This window comes from Salmo salar, chromosome 13, assembly GCF_965601325.2.
Source record: "Salmo salar chromosome 13, fSalSal1, whole genome shotgun sequence".
Classification (NCBI taxonomy): Eukaryota; Metazoa; Chordata; class Actinopteri; order Salmoniformes; family Salmonidae; genus Salmo; species Salmo salar.
In genome coordinates, this window is record NC_138303.1 from 45552421 (window position 1) to 45577320 (window position 24900).

A 24900-nucleotide genomic window follows, 5' to 3' on the forward strand; every position below is an offset into this window, starting at 1 on the left:
TTCAGGCCCAACTGCAGCTGGAGAGAGCTAAGGGGAGTGACCCTCCTTCAAGCTCCCTTCTCCAATGCAACTATTCCTCTGACTGTAAATGTGAATGTGTTCTCAGGCAACTAAGGGTCGAATACAAAAAATGAAGCAGAGTTATTCAGGTCCAGAGAGCCAAGGAGAGATCCCCATAGGATGGAATATCGTCCGGTAACAGAATCCTTTCATAAACACTTCATATATGTTGTGTCTCTCTCTGTCCTCCCCAGGCGAAAACGGTAGCATTTGCAGTGAAGACCAACGTGAGTTACTGTGGGGCTCTAGATGGGGACTGTCCTGTCCAAGGTGCTGCTATCAACTTTGAAACCAAAGACTTTCTACATATAAAAGAGGTGAGTGGAGTTCCGTATGCATCATCATCAACAATCCCTGTCACCATATCACGATCACATATATTATCTCCACTCGAATTACATTTCGCTTAACCAGTGGCTATCGTAACATAGTCCTTACACGTTGACAATATGGAAGACCATGACTTTGACAGGCATCTCTTTCACTTCAGTTACTAAGACATTAGCCACATTGACCACTGCTGCCATATTGTTGGAACAGCATTGACAGCAGTTTCATTTTGACTTGACTGACGTCCATTTTGTCTCTTTGTCTGCAGAAATACAGCAATGACTGGTGGATCGGTCGGCTGGTGAAGGAGGGGGCGGACATCACCTTCATCCCCAGCCCGGTGAAACTGGAGGCCATGCGGATCAAACAGGAACAAAAACAGGCACAGAGGTCAGGGTTCATCCTCTCTCATACATCCCCATGCTACATTCAAAATCTCTTTCTCAGTAGTCTTTCCTTGATTTCTTCTGTCCTCTTCTACCATCCTCTCTCTGCCTCCTCAAAACGTCAGCAAGGAATTCCTTGCATGTCAGACGGAAGCACAGTTGGCAGCTTTGGCTAAAAGCGTCTGCTTACTGCCATATATTTATTATACACTGCTCAAAAAAATTAAGGGAACACTTAAACAACACATCCTAGATCTGAATGAAAGAAATAATCTTATTAAATACTTTTTTCTTTACATAGTTGAATGTGCTGACAACAAAATCACACAAAAATAATCAATGGAAATCCAATTTATCAACCCATGGAGGTCTGGATTTACATTTACATTTACATTTTAGTCATTTAGCAGACGCTCTTATCCAGAGCGACTTACAGTAGTGAATGCATACATTTCATACAATTTCTTAATTTTTTTTGCTGGAGTCATACTCAAAATTAAAGTGGAAAACCCCACTACAGGCTGATCCAACTTTGATGTAATGTCCTTAAAACAAGTCAAAATGAGGCTCAGTAGTGTGTGTGGCCTCCACGTGCCTGTATGACCTCCCTACAATGCCTGGGCATGCTCCTGATGAGGTGGCGGATGGTCTCCTGAGGGATCTCCTCCCAGACCTGGACTAAAGCATCCGCCAACTCCTGGACAGTCTGTGGTGCAACGTGGCGTTGGTGGATGGAGCGAGACATGATGTCCCAGATGTGCTCAATTGGATTCAGGTCTGGGGAACGGGCGGGCCAGTCCGTAGCATCAATGCCTTCCTCTTGCAGGAACTGCTGACACACTCAAGCCACATGAGGTCTAGCATTGTCTTGCATTAGGAGGAACCCAGGGCCAACCGCACCAGCATATGGTCTCACAAGGGGTCTGAGGATCTCATCTCGGTATCTAATGGCAGTCAGGCTACCTCTGGAGAGCACATGGAGGGCTGTGCGGCCCCCCAAAGAAATGCCACCCCACACCATGACAGACCCACCTCCAAACCGGTCATGCTGGAGGATGTTGCAGGCAGCAGAACGTTCTCCACGGCATCTCCAGACTCTGTCACGTCTGTCACGTGCTCAGTGTGAACCTGCTTTCATCTGTGAAGAGCACAGGGCGCCTGTAGCGAATTTGCCAATCTTGGTGTTCTCTGGCAAATGCCAAACGTCCTGCACGGTGTTGGGCTGTAAGCACAACCCCCACCTGTGGACGTTGGGCCCTCATACCACCCTCATGGAGTCTGTTTCTGACCGTTTGAGCAGACACATGCACATTTGTGGCCTGCTGGAGGTCATTTTGCAGGGCTCTGGCAGTGCTTCTCCTGCTCCTCCTTGCACAAAGGCGGAGGTAGCGGTCCTGCTGCTGGGTTGTTGCCCTCCTACGACCTCCTCCACGTCTCCTGATGTACTGGCCTGTCTCCTGGTAGCATCTCCATGCTCTGGACACTACGCTGACAGACACAGCAAACCTTCTTGCCACAGCTCGCATTGATGTGCCATCCTGGATGAGCTGCACTACCTGAGCCACTTGTGTGGGTTGTAGACTCCGTCTCATGCTACCACTAGAGTGAAAGCACCGCCAGCATTCAAAAGTGACCAAAACATCAGCAGGGAAGCATAGGAACTGAGAAGTGGTCTGTGGTCACCACCTGCTGAACCACTCCTTTATTGGGGGTGTCTTGTTTATTGTCTATAATTTCCACCTGTTGTCTATTCCATTTGCACAACAGCATGTGAAATTTATTGTCAATCAGTGTTGCTTCCTAAGTGGACAGTTGGATTTCACAGAAGTGTGATTGACTTGGAGTTACATTGTGTTGTTTAAGTGTTCCCTTTATTTTTTTGAGCAGTGTATTATGTTAAGCAAGGAGAGGATTCAAGGAAAGATAACATGCTTGTATAGTCCTTGAATCCTCAACTTGTTCTCACGCACCATGTTGTTGTCCTACAGGAAAGCAGCGAACACATCGTCCAGCTGGAGGTCCACACCACCATCTGCAGGTGATTGACCTCACGCTTCTTTCTCGTACCTGATTTATGTAAAGTGATGGCAAAGAAAAATGTCCATCATGGATGGACAATACAATTCTATACTACGCTATGTAGCAAAGCCTGTTTATTCATTAGAATCAACCATGTGCACAGTATCCCGAGTTGAATTAAGTCAATTCAGGAAGAATGCCTGAAATTCAGATTCCAACAGTGTTGCTGCTTTTTACTGGATGGGAGCCACAGGATATCCTCTTTTCAGACGCTATTCCATCTGCTCCCCATAAATAGACATGCGTCTTCGCTTTAATGCTAAATCTGTTTTCTTGTTTTTACAAGCCAAACAGAAGCAAAAGCAGGTATGTTGGTCATGCAGGTTATTCTACTGTGTGTCAGATCTAGGAATAAAAATGGTACACCCTGTATATAGCCTCCTTATTGTTATTTTATTCTGTAACTTTTTTTGCTACTTCTTTTTTGTTGTTGTTGCTTTAGTTTATTTAGTAAATATTTTCGGAACACTTATTTTCCTTAAAACTGCATTGTTGGTTAAGGGCTTGTATGTAAGTATTTCATGATAAGGTTGTATTCGGCGCGTGTGACAAATACAATTTGATTGATTGATTTCTTGATGTGTAAAATACTCTACTCCACAGTCTCTTGTTCTTATTTAATTACACTTTGGTAGATCCTATTCTCAATGACTGGGGGGGGGGGGGGGGGGGGTTTATGCTTAGCCTTGTAATTACCAGACTGATTATCGCTCCGTGTAGAACAATTTCGGGAATTTTCAATACATTTCCTGATTTTCCCCAAATCCCGGTTGGAGGCTCCCGGAATAACAAGGGAATGGGCAGACAACCAGGGAATTTATTAAAAGTTCCCTGAATTTTGCAACCCTAAGCGAAACAGAATGTAAGCTTGCGAAACTTCCGGATGGTTGTATGAGGTTAGGTTATGCTTGGGCCCAGAGTTTTCCCTGACCACATGATCTGACCAGGAAAAACTCAGGGCTCTATTATGGTCTTTAAAGTATAAGTTGTTCCAAGCCCAATGTGTGTGTCTCCTGTGCAGACAGAGCATCTCCCACCCTATGATGTTGTTCCCTCCATGAGGCCGGTGGTGTTGGTGGGGCCCTCCCTGAAAGGCTATGAGGTGAGAAGCTGGTCGATAGACACACATGCAAGTACGCACGCACACACACCCTCACAGAGACACACAAGTACGCACGCACACACACCCTCACAGAAACACACAAGTACGCACGCACACACACCCTCACAGAGACACACAAGTACGCACGCACACACACCCTCACAGAGACACGCAAGTACGCACGCACACACACCCTCACAAAGACACACAAGTATGCACGCACACACACCCTCACAGAGACACGCAAGTACGCACACACACACACCCTCACAGAGACATGCAAGTACGCACGCACACACACCCTCACAGAGACACACAAGTATGCACGCACACACACACTTCCATTCCATTAGCTATTAGGCCAACTCCATAAACTTATTATGATCAAATTACACTACATGATGATACAGTAACTATATGAATCATGTGCTGCCCACTCACAATCACATAGAAAATCAACAAGTAGTCTATGTCTTATACTGTACATGCCCCATACAGAATACAATAGATGTGTAGAGATATAAGGGATATAAGATGATACCGCATGCCATTTGTCTGTAATGAGCTTGACTTAGCTTGCGCCTAACAAACAAGTCTGCACAACTATAAGGCATATAATTAGATGAAATCTCTCTCTGCTTTAACATTTTCACTCTGCCTCTCTCTGCCTCCCTCTCTCTCCCTCTCTCTCTCTCCCCCTCTCTCTCTCACCCCCTCTCTCTCTCTCTCTCTCCCTCTCTCTCTCTCCCCCTCTCTCTCACCCCCTCTCTCTCTCTCTCTCTCTCTCTCTCTCTCTCTCTCTCTCTCCTGTGTGACTGCGGAGGCTGAGAGCCAAGCCGTTTGTTTTGTGTGTCTGTGAAATATTTATGCTTTTCTCTGGTGATGTGCTTTGGGGATGCTCCGGAGGCATACGTCAGCCTTCTCTCTCTCCTTCTCCATCCCTCCCTCTCTCTGTCTTTCTCTCCCTTTCTCTTCGTCTCTCTCTTCCTCTCTCATTCTCGCTCTCTTTGTCTTTCTCTGCCTTTCTCTCTCTCCCTTTCTCCTTCTCTCCCTCTCTCCTCTCCCTCTCCAAGACAGCAGGGAAGTTGCAGCGGTAGGAGTTCTTGGTTTTATCCCCTATTTCACAAGGCATCTTTTTATTTTTATTTTTTATAGACGGCCACGCCTCGCCTCTCACTCCACACACACACACACACACACACACACACACACACCACACACACACACACACACACACACACACACACACACACACACACACACACACACAGGCTGGGCCAGGCAAAGGTTTCTCTGTCTGCTCCTCCACAGAGATTACCGCTCTCTAAGCTCCATTGCCACAGTCAGACTAACATTGTCTTCAATGAGATGGAAAGAAAGGAACACTCAGACCCATGTTGTCTACTTCCTATAGTTACACAAACAGACCACACACGTAGATCTGTCCTTATTTAATAAAGGATATAGAGATTTTGGTTCCTTGACTTTCTAAGTATTTCAGAGAGGGAGGGTGGGAGGGAGAAGGGGAGGCCGAGAGAGAGATTTTTTGGTGAACAATGGCCAAATCAGATATAAAGTGACATTCAGTTGACCATCTCCATATTTATTTATTATCGCCATCAAAATGCTAGATCCAACAAGAACATCAAGGGGTTAGAAATCCAGTGTCAATGTTTGCCGATGCTCTTTCCGCAAGTAAGTCCGCAATCTAGATCCCTGCACAGTCTCAATGAAGATTTTGATCACTTTTCTAGTCTCTCTGGACTAAAACCTAATTATGACAAGTGTATCATATTACGTATTGCTAGTTTACCAATACAACGAGAAGATGGTGAAGTAGACATGCTTGGTATTCATACAGTATCTCAAAAAAATCTAAACTAACTTACCACAACCAATTTCAATTGAAAGTTTGCAATTAACTCATTGGTCTTATCACAGTTTGCTTGAATGTTTGCATCATGCAGGCCTATGCAACTGCAGGCCTTATAAAAAATGTCTTCACATCTGTCATCGCTTTTATGTTGATTGATTGATTCCAGTTAATCATTTTGGATTGAAAACATATAGGCAGCCTAGCCAGCTCAATTTTGAATATAAACCAAATTTGATCACATTCATATTTTCTCCTGATACATAAATGGACTATGAATATATAACGTTACCAATTAGTTACCCTGAACAAATGGACAGCGCACATAGGCTGTATGCATCTGTTCTTATTAGTAACCTACAGTTGATCAGACTGAAAAATGGTCTAGTTTTCATCCCATGCAGCATGTCAGATCTCTAATATTTAGGTGTAGGCTAGGCTGCTGCAACATTTATATCATTCGTTTTTGCTTGTGTCTGTTCGGAGCGATTATGTGTTTTCATCTTTGCTAAATAAATACCGGAGGAAAGTGGAAAGCCTACTTGAGCGCAAGCGAAACGGATGATGCGACGGAAACTATCAAATCAGTCGAAAGTTTGATATGTTCTGCAAGTATAGCATTGTTACGTGCAATTAACTCTGCAAGCTCATTGTAGTTTCCCTTGTTGGCGGAACTGTCCCTCTCGTAGTGTCCTCTAAAAGAACATTCTTGCATGCCCAAAAACGCAGTGGTGTTGATGAGCCGCTTGAGAACATCTCGTTGTGTCGCGCAGTTTGAATACGCAGACCTTTGTCATGATCGATGCAGCTTTTTCCCAGAAGCTTGAACCTGATGTGGGCATTTATATTTACATTTACATTTAAGTCATTTAGCAGACGCTCTTATCCAGAGCGACTTACAAATTGGTGCATTCACCTTATATCCAGTGGAACAACCACTTTACAATAGTGCATCTAAATCTTTTAAGGGGGGGGTTAGAAGGATTACTTTATCCTATCCCAGGTATTCCTTGAAGAGGTGGGGTTTCAGGTGTCTCCGGAAGGTGGTGATTGACTCCGCTGTCCTGGCGTCGTGAGGGAGCTTGTTCCACCATTGGGGTGCCAGAGCAGCGAACAGTTTTGACTGGGCTGAGCGGGAACTGTGCTTCCTCAGAGGTAGGGAGGCGAGCAGGCCAGAGGTGGATGAACGGAGTGCCCTTGTTTGGGTGTAGGGCCTGATCAGAGCCTGAAGGTACGGAGGTGCCGTTCCCCTCACAGCTCCGTAGGCAAGCACCATGGTCTTGTAGCGGATGCGAGCTTCGACTGGAAGCCAGTGGAGAGAGCGGAGGAGCGGGGTGACGTGAGAGAACTTGGGAAGGTTGAACACCAGACGGGCTGCGGCGTTCTGGATGAGTTGTAGGGGTTTAATGGCACAGGCAGGGAGCCCAGCCAACAGCGAGTTGCAATAATCCAGACGGGAGATGACAAGTGCCTGGATTAGGACCTGCGCCGCTTCCTGTGTGAGGCAGGGTCGTACTCTGCGAATGTTGTAGAGCATGAACCTACAGGATCGGGTCACCGCCTTGATGTTGGTGGAGAACGACAGGGTGTTGTCCAGGGTCACGCCAAGGCTCTTAGCACTCTGGGAGGAGGACACAAGGGAGTTGTCAACCGTGATGGCGAGATCATGGAACGGGCAGTCCTTCCCCGGGAGGAAGAGCAGCTCCGTCTTGCCGAGGTTCAGCTTGAGGTGGTGATCCGTCATCCACACTGATATGTCTGCCAGACATGCAGAGATGCGATTCGCCACCTGGTTGTCAGAAGGGGGAAAGGAGAAGATTAATTGTGTGTCATCTGCATAGCAATGATATGAGAGACCATGTGAGGATATGACAGAGCCAAGTGACTTGGTGTATAGCGAGAATAGGAGTGGGCCAAGAACAGAGCCCTGGGGGACACCAGTGGTGAGAGCACGTGGTGCGGAGACAGATTCTCGCCACGCCACCTGGTAGGAGCGACCTGTCAGGTAGGACGCAATCCAAGCGTGGGCGGCGCCGGAGATGCCCAGCTCGGAGAGGGTGGAGAGGAGGATCTGATGGTTCACGGTATCAAAGGCAGCAGATAGGTCTAGAAGAATGAGAGCAGAGGAGAGAGAGTTAGCTTTAGCAGTGCGGAGAGCCTCCGTGACACAGAGAAGAGCAGTCTCAGTTGAATGCCCAGTCTTGAAACCTGACTGATTAGGATCAAGAAGGTCATTCTGAGAGAGATAGCAAGAGAGCTGGCCAAGGACGGCGCGTTCAAGAGTTTTGGAGAGAAAGGAAAGAAGGGATACTGGTCTGTAGTTGTTGACATCGGAGGGATCGAGTGTAGGTTTTTTCAGAAGGGGTGCAACTCTCGCTCTCTTGAAGACGGAAGGGACGTAGCCAGCGGTCAAGGATGAGTTGATGAGCGAGGTGAGGTAGGGGAGAAGGTCTCCGGAAATGGTCTGGAGAAGAGAGGAGGGGATAGGGTCAAGTGGGCAGGTTGTTGGGCGGCCGGCCGTCACAAGACGCGAGGTTTCATCTGGAGAGAGAGGGGAGAAAGAGGTCAAAGCACAGGGTAGGGCAGTGTGAGCAGGACCAGCAGTGTCGTTTGACTTAGCAAACGAGGATCGGATGTCGTCAACCTTCTTTTCAAAATGGTTGACGAAGTCATCCGCAGAGAGGGAGGAGGGGGGGGGGGGGAGGAGGATTCAGGAGGGAGGAGAAGGTAGCAAAGAGCTTCCAAGGGTTAGAGGCAGATGCTTGGAGTTTAGAGTGGTAGAAAGTGGCTTTAGCAGCAGAGACAGAAGAGGAAAATGTAGAGAGGAGGGAGTGAAAGGATGCCAGGTCCGCAGGGAGGCGAGTATTCCTCCATTTCCGCTCGGCTGCCCGGAGCCCTGTTCTGTGAGCTCGCAGTGAGTCGTCGAGCCACGGAGCAGGAGGGGAGGACCGAGCCGGCCTGGAGGATAGGGGACAGAGGAAATCAAAGGATGCAGAGAGGGAGGAGAGGAGGGTTGAGGAGGCAGAATCAGGAGATAGGTTGGAGAAGGTTTGAGCAGAGGGAAGAGATGATAGGATGGAAGAGGAGAGAGTAGCGGGAGAGAGAGAGCGAAGGTTGGGACGGCGCAATACCATCCGAGTAGGGGCAGAGTGAGAAGTGTTGGATGAGAGCGAGAGGGAAAAGGATACAAGGTAGTGGTCGGAGACTTGGAGGGGAGTTGCAATGAGATTAGTGGAAGAACAGCATCTAGTAAAGATGAGGTCAAGCGTATTGCCTGCCTTGTGAGTAGGGGGGGAAGGTGAGAGGGTGAGGTCGAAAGAGGAGAGGAGTGGAAAGAAGGAGGCAGAGAGGAATGAGTCGAAGGTAGACGTGGGGAGGTTACTGTGAGAGGTGAGCCATCCTCAGGAAAGGAACTTATCAAGGCATCAAGCTCATTGATGAACTCTCCAAGGGAACCTGGAGGGCGATAAATGATAAGGATGTTAAGCTTGAAAGGGCTGGTAACTGTGACAGCATGGAATTCAAATGAGGAGATAGACAGATGGGTCAGGGGAGAAAGAGAGAATGTCCACTTGGGAGAGATGAGGATTCCAGTGCCACCACCCCGCTGGCTCGATGCTCTAGGGGTATGCGAGAACACGTAGTCAGACGAGGAGAGAGCAGTAGGAGTAGCAGTGTTATCTGTGGTAATCCATGTTTCCGTCAGCGCCAGGAAGTCTAGGGACTGGAGGGTAGCATAGGCTGAGATGAACTCAGCCTTGTTGGCCGCAGACCGGCAGTTCCAGAGGCTGCCGGAGACCTGGAACTCCACGTGGGTCGTGCGCGCTGGGACCACCAGGTTAGAGTGGCAGCGGCCACGCGGTGTGGAGCGTTTGTATGGCCTGTGCAGAGGAGAGAGAACAGGGATAGACAGACACATAGTAGACAAGCTACAGAAGAGGCTACGCTAATGCAAAGGAGATTGGAATGACAAGTGGACTACACGTCTCGAATGTTCAGGAAGTTAAGCTTACGTTGCAAAAATCTTATTGACTAAAATGATACAGTACTGCTGGCTGGTGGAGTAGGCTAGCTAGCAGTGGCTGCGTTGTTGACTTTGAACGTGTAGCTGGCTAGGTAACCTCGGTAGTTTCAGTACTACACCTTGTCATGATACAAAGCAACTTTGTAGCTAGCTAGCTAACATAACACTAATCAAGACGTTCCTTGTAGTGTATTTAGTTTCAACAATGCTGCTCGTCGGTAATAGTTGGCTGGGTTAGGAAAAATGGCGTCGCGGGGGACGGAAATAGCTGGCTAGCTAACCTCGATGGCTGGCTAGCTAACAATTATCAAGCTGCCTGCTGAACGATCTATGTTATTTGGGTCACTGTACCCACCTTTTGACCAAGGCTCAGATTTTCCAAAGAGCGGACAAGGCCAGCAATACAGGCGGCTTGATGATAGGCTCCCTGTTAACCAGCGATATACTTTTGATACCAGTTGGTATTGAACGCCCTCACCTTTTCATCCTTCTTCATGAAACTTATCTCAGGCAGAGGTCGACCCTCACTTTTAAATCGCACCGTGTACCCCAGAGAATGAAAGAGGTTCTTCAACAAAAAGACCACAACGTTTTCGTCAGCGTTGGCCATTCTACCATTCTGGCGGAGAAAACTGCACACTCGCCCTGGTAACGTTAGCTAGCTAGCTACTGAAGTTAGCAAGTCACATTTAAATAAATTGCACTAACTGGACACAAAAATAAAGTTCTAAAACCAAGAAAACAATTTATAATATACTTCCTCCGTGTTCTGTAATTGAAAAAACTAATTTGAATTGAATAATATAAAAAAATTGTAAACTAATCACTTTTCACTCTTAATCCCTATCCAACAATGTCACCAAGCTTCTCAACACATAGAACCCCCATAATGCTCTGTGGCATAATCCCAATACAACTCGCTAGGTTCATTCTCTAATCCTAATTCTATGATTGGATGGACATGTCAGTTTATACTGCAACATTTTTGATTTGGTTGGAGGACGTCCTCCGGAAGTGCTCATAATTACCATGAATGAAGTCAATGTAGCCAAAGGAGGACTGAAGCTAGCTGTCCTCCGGCTACACAATGGTGCTACACCAGACAGTACTGTTGAAGTTACTGTAGACCTTCACTGCAAAACAGTGTATTTTAAACAGTTATTTGGTGACATATGAATATGTTTAATACACCTTTATCTAAAATGATAACTTTTTTAATGTTTTACTATTTTTATGAAATTTCACTGAGGAGGATGTCCTCCTCTGAGGAGCCTCCACTGATGCCAATATAAGGGGCATACAACAATCTCAGCTCTGTAGATTTTTCTGCAAAGAGTATTGGTATTGCTCCTATGTAGCTTGTTTCTGGTCACAGAAAAAATCACAACATTCACTTAAAATTAACCTTACAAATAGCAGTGTTGGGCAATTTAGAAATCCATATTCAATCAATCAATAATATAATAATACTCGTAGGAAAAGTTTTCATCTTGAGCTCACAATCAGTGGATACTATGCGATTAGATAGGTTCAAAATTCATGTAATACATCACAGCACAATTGAAAAATATATGGCATATGGAAACCAAACGAGGGTGGTCTATGGTGATAGGTGGGATGGGCTGAGAGTGGCTGAGGGGTGGGATTAAAGAGCTTATGTTTGATAATGTATTATTGTTATGTGACTGCTGTATAGAAAAGTACCATGTAGGTAAAATGTATGTAGATGTGGCAAAGAATATATATGTGTCCTCCTGAAGAGGGGGGGATGGTGGATGGCTTAATAAGTATCCAGTTGACCAATCATATGGTTCACTGCAGCTCAGCGGTCAGTGGGGGGTGGTAAGTGCGTTGTTGTGATCGGGAGGGTGGTGTGTTCAGGAAGTGTCTATGCACTCAGTATTTGAAGGCCTGTGTCTGTGATGTCACCGATAACGTGCTCTGGACAGCAGTGTGTAGGAAGCTTCTGTCCAGGGAGCATGTTGTGAGGAACAATAGTTCTGACTAGATAGTATACAGTTTACGTCAAAATTGACCAGAATGGACTTTTCGTAGCAGGTTAGGAGAACTTACGCAGCAGGTTAGGATAATTAACGTAGCAGGCTAGGAGAATTTAGAAAGTCTAAGCCCTTGGGGGGGAGGGGGAGGGGTGGGGGTTCTAAGCTGACGTGGAATTGTTTTAAGATGGCCATAGCATGGATCATTTAGCTATTTGATTTTGAATGTTAGCTAAATTGTCAGAGGCGGGTCTCATAATTGTTATACCACCAAAATGTCACGAATAAGGAAACTAACATGACGTCCATTGTAAAACCTCTATGACTCTGGCCATGACCATTCAGGGGTCCGTGCTCTCTCCTAACCAATCATCATCCTCCCCTCTGTGTTCCAGGTAACGGACATGATGCAGAAGGCCCTGTTTGACTTCCTGAAACACAGGTTTGATGGGAGGTGGGTACAGCCAGAATCCCTACGGAATAAGTTGTCAAATTGCTTTGTGAAAATACTCGCTGATTTTGAATGCAGTGTACCCGCTTGTGTGGCAGGAATTGCATTCTTAAATAGTCCAATTAAATGTAATCTATCCATCTAAATGTATCTATCTTTTCAGAATCTCTATCACGCGGGTGACTGCTGATCTGTCATTAGCCAAAAGGTCTGTTCTGAACAAGAAGGCCATCATGGAGAGGTCCAACACACGCTCCAGTCTAGGTGAGTGGAGGATGACTTCTGCATCCCTCATGAACTTTAATTACTAACATTTTGGAGCTTTCGAATATCACTCAGGACCGACGTCCCACTTCCTCTTCTCTCTTCTCTGTACTTACTGTGCCATCTGTGGTTCTGTTGGTCTGTGCCACCTGACTGTAATTCTCTCTGTGTGTTGGGGTGGTAGCTGAGGTCCAGAGTGAGATTGAGAGAATCTTTGAGCTGGCTAAGACCCTACAGCTCGTAGTTCTGGATGCAGACACCATCAACCATCCAACACAACTCCTCAAAACATCCCTGGCTCCTATCATCGTTTATGTTAAGGTGTCCTCTCCAAAGGTAAGGACTGATCCACTACCTGCATACGGTCAGTCAGTCAGCAAAAGAGCCAGCGAGACAATCAGCCAGCCCGCCCGCCAAACCAGTCAGCTAGCCAGCTAGTCAGCCAGACTGTCAGCCAATAAGCCAGTCAGCCAGTTAGTCAGCCAGCCAGACAGCTAGTCAGCCAGTCAACCAGTCAGCCAGCCAGCCAGCTAGTCAGCTAAACAGTCAGCCAGTCAGCCAGCCAGTAAGCCAGTCAGTCAGTTAATATTTTTCTCCCCTCTCCCAGGTTCTTCAGAGGCTCATCAAATCTCGGGGGAAATCTCAAAGTAAACACCTCAACGTACAGATGATGGCAGGAGACAAACTAGCACAGTGTCCACCCGTATGTAATGAAAATAATACGTATACATTTATTTCCATTATACAACAATCACAAAACTGTCTTTCCACTCTAATGGAATGTGTGCACTCACCAGTTAGGGGTGTTAGCATCATTCCCTTGAGGCTTATCATTTAGATAAAGTGTTCATTTGAGTTGGGTTTTTGACGTTGCCATCTACAGTGCATTCAGAAAGTATTCAGACCTCTTTTTCCACATTTTGTTACGTTACAGCCTTATTCTAAAATGGATTAAATAAATGTTTTTCTTCATCAATCTACACACAATATCCCATATTGACAAACCGGAAACAGGTTTTAGAGATATTTGCAAATGTATAAAAAATAACAAACAGAAATACCTTATTGACATAAGTATTCAGACCCTTTGCTATGAGACTTAAAATTGAGCTCAGGTGCATCCTGTTTCCAATGATCATCCTTGAAATGTTTCTACAACTTGATTGGAGTCCACCTTTGGTAAATTCAATTGATTAGACATGATTTGGAAAGGCACACCCCTATCTATATAAGGTCCCACAGTTGACAGTGCATGTCAGAGCAAAAACCAAGCCTCTAGGTTGAAGGAATTGTCCGTAGAGCTCCGAGACAGGATTGTGTCGAGGCACAGATCTGGGGAAAGGTACCAAAACATTTCTGCACCATTGAAGGTCCCCAAGAACACAGTGGCCTCCATCATTCTTAAATGAAAGAAGTTTGGAACCACCAAGACACTTCCTAAAGCTGGCCGCCCAGCCAAACTGAGCAATTGGGAGAGAAGGGCCTTGGTCAAAGAGGTGACCAAGAACCCAATGGTCACTCTAACAGAGGACAACCATCTCTGCAGCACTCCACCAATCAGGCCTTCATGGTAAAGTGGCCAGATGGAGGCCATTCCTCAGTAAAAGGCACATGACAGCTCGCTATGAGTGCCAAAAGGCACCTAAAGGACTCTCAGACCATGAGAAACAAGATTCTCTGGTCTGATGAAACCAAGACTGAACTCTTTGGCATGAATGCCAAGCGTTACGTCTGGAGTAAACCTGGCACCATCCCTACGGTGAAGCATGGTGGTGGCAGCATCATGCTGTGGGGATGTTTTTCAGCGGCAGGGACTGGGAGACGAGTCAGAATTTAGGGAAAGATGAATGGAGCTAAGTACAGAGAGATTCTTGATGAAAACCTGATCCAGAGAGCTCAGAACCTCAGATTGGGGCGAAGGTTCACTTCCAAAAGGACAACAACCCTAAGCACACAGCCAAGACAACACAGTAGTAGCTTTGAGACAAGTCTATGAATGTCCTTGAGTGGCCCAGCCAGAGCGTGGACTTGAACCTGTTTGAACATCTCTGGAGAGACCTGAAAATAGCTGTGCAGCGACGCTCCCCATCCAAACTGACAGAGCTTGAGAGGATCCTCAGAGAAGAATGGGAGAAACTCCCCAAATACAGGTGTGGCAAGCTTGTAGCGTCATACCCAAGAAGACTCAAGGCTGTAATCACTGCCAAAGGTGCTTCAACAAAGTACTGAGTAAAGGGTCTGAATTGATGAGGAAAAATAACTATTTAATCAATTTTAGAATAAGGCTGTAACGTAACAAAATGTGGAAAAAGTAGAGCGGTCTGAATACTTTCCGAATGCACTGTATCTCATCTCTCAGGAGATGTTTGATGTGATCCTGGATGAGAACCAGCTGGAGGATGCATGTGAACACCTGGCAGAGTACCTGGACATCTACTGGCGCGCCACTCACCTGCCCTGTTCCACCCCCCTCAACCCCCTATTGGACCAGAGCGTGGTCACCCCGCCCTCTGCTAACTCCAGCCAACAGGCGAGCTCCTCTCAGCATGATGTTTGATAACCAATGCATGTCTTTTTGCAATTGTGCTGTGCATTAATTTATTAATGCGGTTCCTGAAATTGTGCAGCGCGACTGAAAAAATGAAATATGACCTTGTATGCCACCAAATAATCTGGCCCTGAATCTGTGGTCATTTTGCTGCTTGCTATTCTCTCATTCATCCTTGATTTTCTGTGTTTCCAGTTCTCAGAGACTCAAGAGTTAATAGAATGATCACTACCCAGCTACCACAGACTCAGACCTGGGTGAGTAGGACCCCCTCAGCAGTCCCTATCCCTCCCTACACTCTTAGAAAAATAATTGTTCTCTAGAACCTAAAAGGGTTCTTTGGCTGTCCCCATAGGAGAACCATTTGAATAACCCTTTTGGTTCCAGGTAGAAGCATTTTGGTTCCAGGTAGAACCCTTTTGGGATCCATGTAGAACCCTTTCCACAGAGGGTTCTACATGGAACCAAAAAGGGTTCTAACCTGGAACCAAAAAAGTGTATACCTGGAACCAAAAAGATAGCCGAAGAACCCTTTTTTCAAAGAGTGTACCATTTTTCTTTATTCTGCTCTACTCTATTTTATTCTGTTTTATTCTATAAGAAGCAGCCACTGCTGTGGTTCAGAGGTAAGGGGTCAGAAGTCCGAGGTCACTGGGGGTCACGGGGGGACCAGGGGTCGGCAGCCTTCATTCCTGTCTGGATAGGCACCATCTCCACAGGCCTGCCCCTCTCAATCCTGGAGAGATAAAAGGAGGTGGATGACAGGGGGACAGGGCAGCTTGCATCTGAGAGAGACGGCAGGAGAAGGAGGTTGAGGTTGAGGAGCAGTAAGAGGAGCATGACGAGGAGGAGGAAGAGGAGTCCCCCCGATAAAGATGGACCCCCACGCTGCCCCCTGCTGGAGAGTCCTCCCAGAGTCCCCTGACTGATCCCAAAGCCACATGATGCTTCTCAGGGCCACTCACTGCAACAGTACGCAACAGGAACACAAACCAGAGCAGCGACCGGACCGCCAGCTTGACCCAGACCAAACCCTCTCGCCCCTTACATCCCCAAACCTCACTCTTCGCCCCCACCCTAACTCACCGCTATTAGCACTCAAAACCACTTAGCGATAGCACCCAAACAGTTATGTAAAACCCAAACTTTCACCACTGAACCAGCCCATGTGTTTCCACTAAGGGCAGGCCTTTCCAGACACAGATGGGTTGGTCCAGGTCTGACAGTTCACATTCTGAAACAACAAGTGTAATCTAATGCTTAATAATGCTTAGACTGTTGCATAGTGTGGCATAGGTCTCTTCCTAAAATCACTGTCCAATCAGAATTTATGAATGTGCTTAGAGTACAGTACAGTAGGGTAGAGTACAGTAGCCCCCACAATCAACAACTCCTCTCTTTAAAGCTCTAAGGTTTCTTAAGCTTTCTAAAGATGTACTGAGGAACATGGCAATGAATGACAATGACATATCTCCCATATTACACACCATTTCTGGATGGCTTCCGCCACCGCCGTTTTCTATGAGTCGCGATTTAAAGATTGGACCAAATCGTTTGCTGTAATTAGGGCACACTGGCCAGTAGCATAGTGCACCACCGTTGTTCCGATGTGTTCAGGCACCTAGTCAGTACCGTATGTAATGACCAGAACCGTTCTCTTCCTTTATTGCTTACGTTCTCTTGCTTGATAGCTTGTTTTTTTCATGGCCTGTTTGGTATTGTGTTCCCGTAACAGACTGGTATTGTAGGCCTCATATAGTGACACAGAGGAATAAAGTATGCATGAATCAAAGCACATCAAAGCACATTATCAAAGCACAAACTTGCACATTGCCATCTACAGCTCTTGTGTATCTTTATCATGTTTCAACAGAATGTATCAGCAGAAGGTCAGAGTAGCTTAGCCATTAAATTCACCAATCAGATCGCAGGCGGGGACCCAGATAGGAGGAGTCAGACCACACACGTTTGCTTGTCATTTTTTATTAATTTTTATTTATTTTTATGACCAAAAACATAATCTGTACTTGAGGAGATACATTAACCATTTGTAAGTTCAAAACGTTTAGACGACACAGAAAAACTCTCCCTAAAACCAATTCCAGTTTCTCCTGAATGTATTATTGCATGCCTTATCACTGTACAGCCCACATTACAGGACTTGACTGTATCTCTCATCCCACTGTTCAAGCTGTCAGGCTCCAACCTGCTCTCTCCTCAAACACTACATTACACTCAACATATATAAGCAGTTGATTAGCACTTCTGATAACAAGTTCACTTTAAGTTCTGATAAAAAAAAAAGTTTAGTTAAAGTCCCAGCGCTTCAATGATGAGTAGCCTATAAAGACTATGCTTCCACAATAATTCAGTTCTCATCTACCTATCCACCTATTCCAATGTTATCAAAGCTTGTCCGTAACACGTCCTGTTTTTCTTTCGTTGGGAGCGAGGGACCTCTAGTGTTGGGCTTGTGACATGACACCTGAAGTAGCACGTTACTGAACGTCATGCAACGTAATACCATCGCCCAAATGTCAACTCATGTATCTGAATAAAATAGATATATTCACTAGTGATAGCGCTCTGCTTGAGGACAAGGAGAATGATGATATATTGCCAATATGTAGATCAAAAACTATTTTTATGAGCTTCCAACCCTTACAGGAGCTACATGTACGTTTTCGCATTGTAGTAATACATACCTGAAGCTTTCCCAAGCAAACAAGACCTTAAATCACAGAGCAGGATGCATCTCACTATAGAAAAACACTCACATGCCATTAATTGATAATTATTGCTATATCATTACAAAACTGTATATGAATTACATGAATTACTACCACAGTTATTTAATCAAATGTATGTGCATGATATATCATATTTATTTTAGTAGAAGGACATATTTATTTTACAAGTAGAAGGGATTTCCAGGATCATAGTCAGTCACTGGAGCTTTTCACATCTCATTCTGAAGAGAAAATTAACTGATGACTTGCATAGCCAATTAACTACGTTATGTATGCACTCTAACGTCACTTACTTGTATTGTATAATTCATATTCATTCTCAGTTCTTCCTCAGTAATAACAAGGTGCACAAAATCTATAAACTGTTGACAGAAAATCATCTGGAAAATGTACTGTAGGTCTACTTGATCATGTCTTCAAAGCCTCATAAGCATGTATTTATACATAAATTGTGTATTTTCTCCCTTTTTAGTATGAAACGCGGAATCTGTCCAAAATGGCACCATTTTCCCTTTTTACCATTTTCCCTATATAGTACAATATATAGGGAATAAGATGCCGTTTCAGATGCAACTACAGTAGTTATTTGGAACCATCTTGAGTATTGCCTCTATTGGTTGACCCCTAACCTAACATGTTACAATTTTGAGAAATTGTGTAAAGGCTGGTTTATACTTATGGTTATGTCTGTAGACCACTAGATGGCGACCTCAGACAGTCAGTCGTTAGACCTACTGTACCGCAACCTTGAGACTTGAGAACTACAAAACATGCACACCAACCAAGCACAGTTCCAAGCACACTGAAACAACAATCAGTATCAATCCCACTTGCAAATATGACATTTTTCATGCAAGTAATTTATATAAATAATAATATAAGTAAAATTGATGGATATCCAAAAGCACATGTTTTTCACAATTATCAATGTCTATTGTTTTGCTTTAGTTTTTCCAGACATACCTAAATTCTGTACGCAATACAAAGTCTTCTAGCATTGACAAGACAGTAGCTGAGACTATCAAGACTCCTCTTCTGTTAAGATGGGGTAAGAATTGCACTATTTTCATTTCATGTCTGCTTTATATTTATAATGCTATAAATGCACTAAATGTAACTCTGCTGTACCCACCACCTACAATACTGAGTATGATGCCTGGTGTGACAACCCATGTCTATGACTTCAGAAAAGTCAACAAATGAAATGTCCTACTACTGTACCTAATTATGTACAGAATGCATCTGTTTTCAATAGCACATTATGAAAAATAAGAAACTAAATAAATAAACTGAACGTTTTATTGATGCTTACAAACGGTGTGGTTATTTTATTTCTGAAAACGACAAGAAACCACAGTAGTTATTTGGAACCATTTTGAGCTGCTACCGAGTGGCTATAGTGGCTAACGCCCTTGTCCCGAATCTAGCACCAGTTAGCCTCGAGCCAGGCGCATCTCCCGGCTAGCAAATGAAATTACTCCAGCTACAATACCTCTTTTGCCAATTGGTCTGGACCCTTTGACGACACGGAGCCGTCGGTGAAGACACTTCTGCTAGCCCCGGCCTGCTAACTTTATGAACGCCGTGTCTCCCGCTTGCTAGCGTAGTAACGACTACCTAACAGCTTCCCTGTTTCATCTATTGCTGTTCACTGGACCCTATGATCACTTGGCTACATAGCTGATGCCTGCTGGACTGTTCATTAATCACGGTACTCCATTTTGTTTATTTTGTTTATCTGTCGGCCCCAGCCTTGAACTCAGGCCCTGTGTGTAGTTTACTGACCCTCTCTGCCCATTCATTGCCATTTTATCTGTTATTGTTGTCTTAGCTGATTAGCTGTTGTTGTCTTACCCGTTATTGTCTTAGCTAGCTCTCCCCATCAACACCTGTGATTGCTATATGCCTCACTTTATGTCTCTCTCTAATGTCAAAATGCATTGTATACTGTTGTTTGGGGTAGTTATCATTGTTTTATTTTACTGCGGCGCCCCTAGTCCCACTCAACATGCCTCAGATACCTCTTTTGTCCCACCTCCCACACATGCGGTGACCTCATCCAGCAAAACTAGTGCCTCCAGAGATGCATCGTCACTCAACGCCTAGATTTACCTCCACTGTACCCACACCCTGCCATACCCCTGTCTGTACATTGTGCCCTGAATCTATCCTACCACGCCCAGAAATCTGCTCCTTTTATTCTCTGTCCCCAACGCACTGGACGACCAGTTTTGATAGCCTTTAGCCGTACCCTCATCCTAGTCCTCCTCTGTTCCTCGGGTGATGTAGAGGTTAACCCAGGCCATGTGTGTCCCCAGGCGCTCTCATTTGTTGACTTCTGTAACCATAAAAGCCTTGGTTTCATGCATGTTAACATCAGAAGCCTCCTCCCTAAGTTTGTTTTACTCACTGCTTTAGCACACTCCGCCAACCCTGATGTCCTAGCCGTGTCTGAATCCTGGCTTAGGAAGGCCACCAAAAATTCTGAGATTTCCATCCCCAACTACAACATTTTCCGTCAAGATAGAACTGCCAAAATGGGAGGAGTTGCAATCTACTGCAGGGATAGCCTGCAAAGTTCTGTCATACTTTCCAGGTCTATACCCAAACAGTTCGATCTTCTAATTTTAAAAATGAATCTCTCCAGAAATAAGTCTCTCACTGTCGCCGCCTGTTATAGACCCCCCTCAGCTCCCAGCTGTGCCCTGGACACCATATGTGAATTGATTGCCCCCCATATATCTTCAGAGTTCATTCTGTTAGGTGACCTAAACTGGGATATGCTTAACACCCCGGCAGTCCTACAATCTAAACTAGATGCCCTCAATCTCACACAAATTATCAAGGAACCCACCAGATACAACCCTAAATCCGTAAACATGGGCACCCTCATAGATATTATCCTGACCAACTTGCCCTCCAAATACACCTCTGCTGTTTTCAATCAGGATCTCAGCGATCACTGCCTCATTGCCTGCATCCGCTATGGGTCCGAGGTCAAACGACCACCCCTCATCACTGCCAAACGCTTCCTAAAACACTTCTGTGAGCAGGCCTTTCTAATCGACCTGGCCAGGGTATCCTGGAAGGATATTAACCTCATCCTGTCAGTAGAGGATGCCTGGTTGTTCTTTAAAAGTAATTTCCTCACCATCTTAAATAAGCATGCCCCTTTAAAAAAAATTTAGAACTAAGAACAGATATAGCCCTTGGTTCACTCCAGGCCCGACTGCCCTCGACCAGCACAAAAACATCCTGTGGCGGACTGCACTAGCATCGAATATTCCCAGCGATATGCAACTTTTCAGGGAAGTCAGGAACCAATACACACAGTCAGTTAGGAAAGCAAAGGCTAGCTTTTTCAAACAGAAATTTGCATCCTGTAGCTCTAACTCCAAAAAGTTTTGGGACACTGTAAAGTCCATGGAGAATAAGAGCAGCTCCTCCCAGCTGCCCACTGCACTGAGACTAGGAAACACTGTCACCACCGATAAATCCACGTTAATCGAGAATTTCCATAAGCATTTCTCTACGGCTGGCCATGCTTTCCTCCTGGCTACCCCAACCCCGGCCAACAGCTCCGCACCCCCCGCAGCTACTTGCCCAAGCCTCCCCAGCTTCTCCTTCACCCAAATCCAGATAGCAGAAAGAGCTGCAAAACCTGGACCCGTACAAATCAGCTGAGCTAGACAATCTGGACACTCTTTCTAAAATTATCCGCTGCCATTGTTGCAACCCCTATTACCAGTCTGTTCAACCTCTCTTTCGTATCGTCCGAGATTCCTAAAGATTGGAAAGCTGCCTCGGTCATCTCCCTCTTCAAAGGGGGTGACACTCTAGACCCAAACTGTTACAGATCTATATCCATCCTGCCCTGCCCTTCTAAAGTCTTCAAAAGCCAAGTTAACAAACAGATCACTGACCATTTCGAATCCCACCATACCTTCTCCGCTGTGCAATCCGGATTCCAAGCTGGTCACGGGTGAACCTCAGCCACGCTCAAGGTACTAAGTGATATCATAACCACCATCGATAAAAGACAGCCCTGTGCAGCTGTATTCATCAACCTGGCCAAGGCTTTCGACTCTGTCAATCACCGTATTCTTATCGGCAGACGCAACAGCCTTGGTTTCTCAAATGACTGCCTCGCCTGGTTCACCAACTACTTCTCTGATAGAGTTCAGTGTGTCAAATCGGAGGGCCTGTTGTCCGGACCTCTGGCAGTCTCTATGGGGGTACCACAGGGTTCAATTCTCGGGCTGACTCTTTTCTCTGTATATATCAATGATGTCGCTCTTGCTGCTGGTGATTCCTTGATCCACCTCTACGCAGACGACACCATTCTGTATACTTCTGGCCCTTCTTTGGACACTGTGTTAACAAACCTCCAAACGAGCTTTAATGCCATGCAAAACTCCTTTAGTGGCCTCCAACTGCTCTTAAACGCTAGTAAAACTAAATGCATGCTCTTCAACCGATCGCTGCCCGCAGACGCCCGCCCGACTTGCATCACTACTCTGGACGGTTCTGACTTAGAATGTGTGGACAACTACAAATACCATAACAACACCCAACCGTAGCACGCGCTCCAGCAGATATATCTCACTGGTCATCCTCAAAGCCAACACCTACTTTGGCCGCCTTTCCTTCCAGTTCTCTGCTGCCAGTGACTGGAACAAATTGCAAAAATCACTGAAGTTGTAGACTGATATCTCCCTCACTAACTTTAAGCATCAGCTATCTGAGCAGCTTACCGATCGCTGCAGCTGTACACAGCCCATATGTAAATAGCCCATCCAACTGCCTACCTCATCCCCATATTGTTTTTATTAACTTTTTTTGTTGCTCTTTTAGACACCAGTATTTCTGCTTGCACATCATCATCTGCACATCTATCACTCCAGTGTTAATTTGCTAAAGTGTAATTACTTCGCTACTATGGCCTATTTATTGCCTTACCTCCTTACGCCATTTGCACACACTGTATATGGACTTTTTGTGATCAGCATGAGTGGGAATTTCTTCAAGAATGTTGGAAAAGCATTCATCATGAAGCTAGTTGAGAGAATGTCAAAAGTGTGGCTACTTTGAAGAATCTAACATCTAAAATATATTTTGATTTGTTTAACACTTTTCTGGTTACTACATTATTCCATATGTGTTATTTCACTTTTATTATACAATGTAGAAACTACTAAAAATAAAGACAAGCCCTTGAATGAGTAGGTGTGTCCAAACGTATATATAGTATATCTGAAGAATACGTGGATAGAATAGTATATGTTCAGCAATAGTTGAATAGGATGGCCTTGACTATAATACAGTATATACATATGAAATGGGTAAAACACTATGTAAACATTATTAATGTGACCAGTGTTCCATTATTAAAGTAACCAGTGTTCCATGTCTATGTACATAGGACAGCAGCCTCTAAGGTGCAGGGTTGAGTAACAGGGTGGTAGCCGGCTAGTGACAGTGACTAAGTTCAGGGCAGGGTACTGGTTGGAAGTGGTCTGATGGCCTTGAGATAGAAGCTGTTTTTCAGTCTCTCGGTCCCAGCTTTGATGCAGCTGTACTGTCTCCACCTTCTAGAATAGTGGCGGGGTGAACAGGCCTTGATGATCTTCTTGGCCTTCCTGTGACACCGGGTGCTGTAGATGTCCTGGAGGGCAGGCCCCGGTATGCCCACGGTGATGTGTTGGGCAGACCGCACCACCCTCTGGAGAGCCCTGTGGTTGGGGACGGTGCAGTTGCCGTACCATCAGGTATACAACTAGAGAGAGGATGGCAGAGAGAGGGAAAGAGAGAGTGAGAGCTAGAAAGATAGAGAGAGACAGATCTCCTGCAGCTACAGAATATTACATTCAATCCCAGCCAAATGTATTAGACTAGTCATACTAGGTCAACACCGCCGTCTGCTGGTGGCACACTGTTGTTGTTTGCAACTACTGTTCAGGACTTTTTATTTTTTATTTTATTTATTATGATTTCACCTTTATTTAACCAAGTAGGCCAGTTGAGAACACGTTCTCATTTACAACTGCGACCTGGCCAAGATAAAGCAAAGCAGTACGGCAAAAACAACAACACAGAGTTACACATTAACAAATATACAATCAATAACACAATAGAAAAGTCTATGTACAGTGTGTGAAAATCTAGAAGAGTGTCATGGTTGTCGTAGGAAGGAGAAGCGGAACAAAGTCCAGCGTGTGTGTCGGTCCACATTTTATTTACACTGTGAAACTATGCAATACATAAACAGAAACTAAAGAACAAAACAACAAACTACGACGCAGAGGTGAAACATACACTAACTACTCAGAAATAATCTCCCACAAACCCAGGTGGGAAAAACACCTACTTAAGTAGGATCTCCAATTAGAGACAACGATGACCAGCTGCCTCTAATTGGAGATCATCCCAAACAAAAACCCAACATAGAAATACAAAACTAGAACATAACATAGAAAAAATTAACTAGAAAAAAAACTGTCACGCCCTGACCTACTCTACCATAGAAAATAACAGCTTTCTATGGTCAGGACGTGACAAAGAGTAGGGAGGTAAGGCAATAAATAGGCCATAGAGGCAAAATAATTACAATTTAGCATTAACACTGGAGTGATAGATGTGCAGATGATGATGTGCAAGTAGAGATACTGGGGTGCAAAAGAGCAAGAGGGATGAGGTAGTTGGGTGTGCTATTTACAGACTGGCTGTGTACAGGTACAGTGATCGGTAAGCTGCTCTGGCAGCTGATGCTTAAAGTTAGAGAGGGAGATATAAGACAACAGCTTCAGTGATTTTTGCAATTCGTTCCAGTCATTGGCAGCAGAGAACTGGAAGGAAAGGCGGCCAAAGGCAGTGTTGGCTTTGGGGATGACCAGTGAAATATACCTGCTGGAGCGCGTGCTACGGGTGTGTGTTGCTATGGTGACCAGTGAGCTGAGATAAGGCGGGGCATTACCTAGCAAAGACTTATAGATGACCTGGAGCCAGTGGGTTTGGCGACGAATATGTAGTGAGGGCC

The 24900-nt window shown here is 45.2% G+C and overlaps 1 protein-coding gene across 3 annotated transcripts; it reads left to right on the top strand.

The window, feature by feature from the left end:
* Nucleotides 1-254: 254 nt before the first annotated feature.
* Nucleotides 255-19163, top strand: LOC106567011 (voltage-dependent L-type calcium channel subunit beta-4-like). Of its 3 annotated transcripts, none has more exons than XM_045693303.2 (12): nucleotides 255-377; nucleotides 659-780; nucleotides 2765-2814; nucleotides 3142-3161; nucleotides 3877-3957; nucleotides 12247-12305; nucleotides 12466-12566; nucleotides 12751-12902; nucleotides 13174-13269; nucleotides 14926-15096; nucleotides 15310-15371; nucleotides 15716-19163. In XM_045693303.2, the coding sequence occupies exons 2-11, from the start codon at nucleotides 746-748 to the stop codon at nucleotides 15337-15339; spliced, it is 795 nt and encodes a 264-aa protein (XP_045549259.2). In that variant the 5' UTR covers nucleotides 255-377; nucleotides 659-745; the 3' UTR covers nucleotides 15340-15371; nucleotides 15716-19163. The 3 variants fall into 3 exon arrangements, with proteins under 3 accessions (XP_045549259.2, XP_013991254.2, XP_082816277.1); XM_014135779.3 differs by having other exon boundaries at nucleotides 15719-19163; XM_082960151.1 differs by lacking the exons at nucleotides 255-377; nucleotides 3142-3161 and having other exon boundaries at nucleotides 743-780; nucleotides 15719-19163.
* The last annotated feature ends 5737 nt before the right edge of the window (nucleotides 19164-24900 follow it).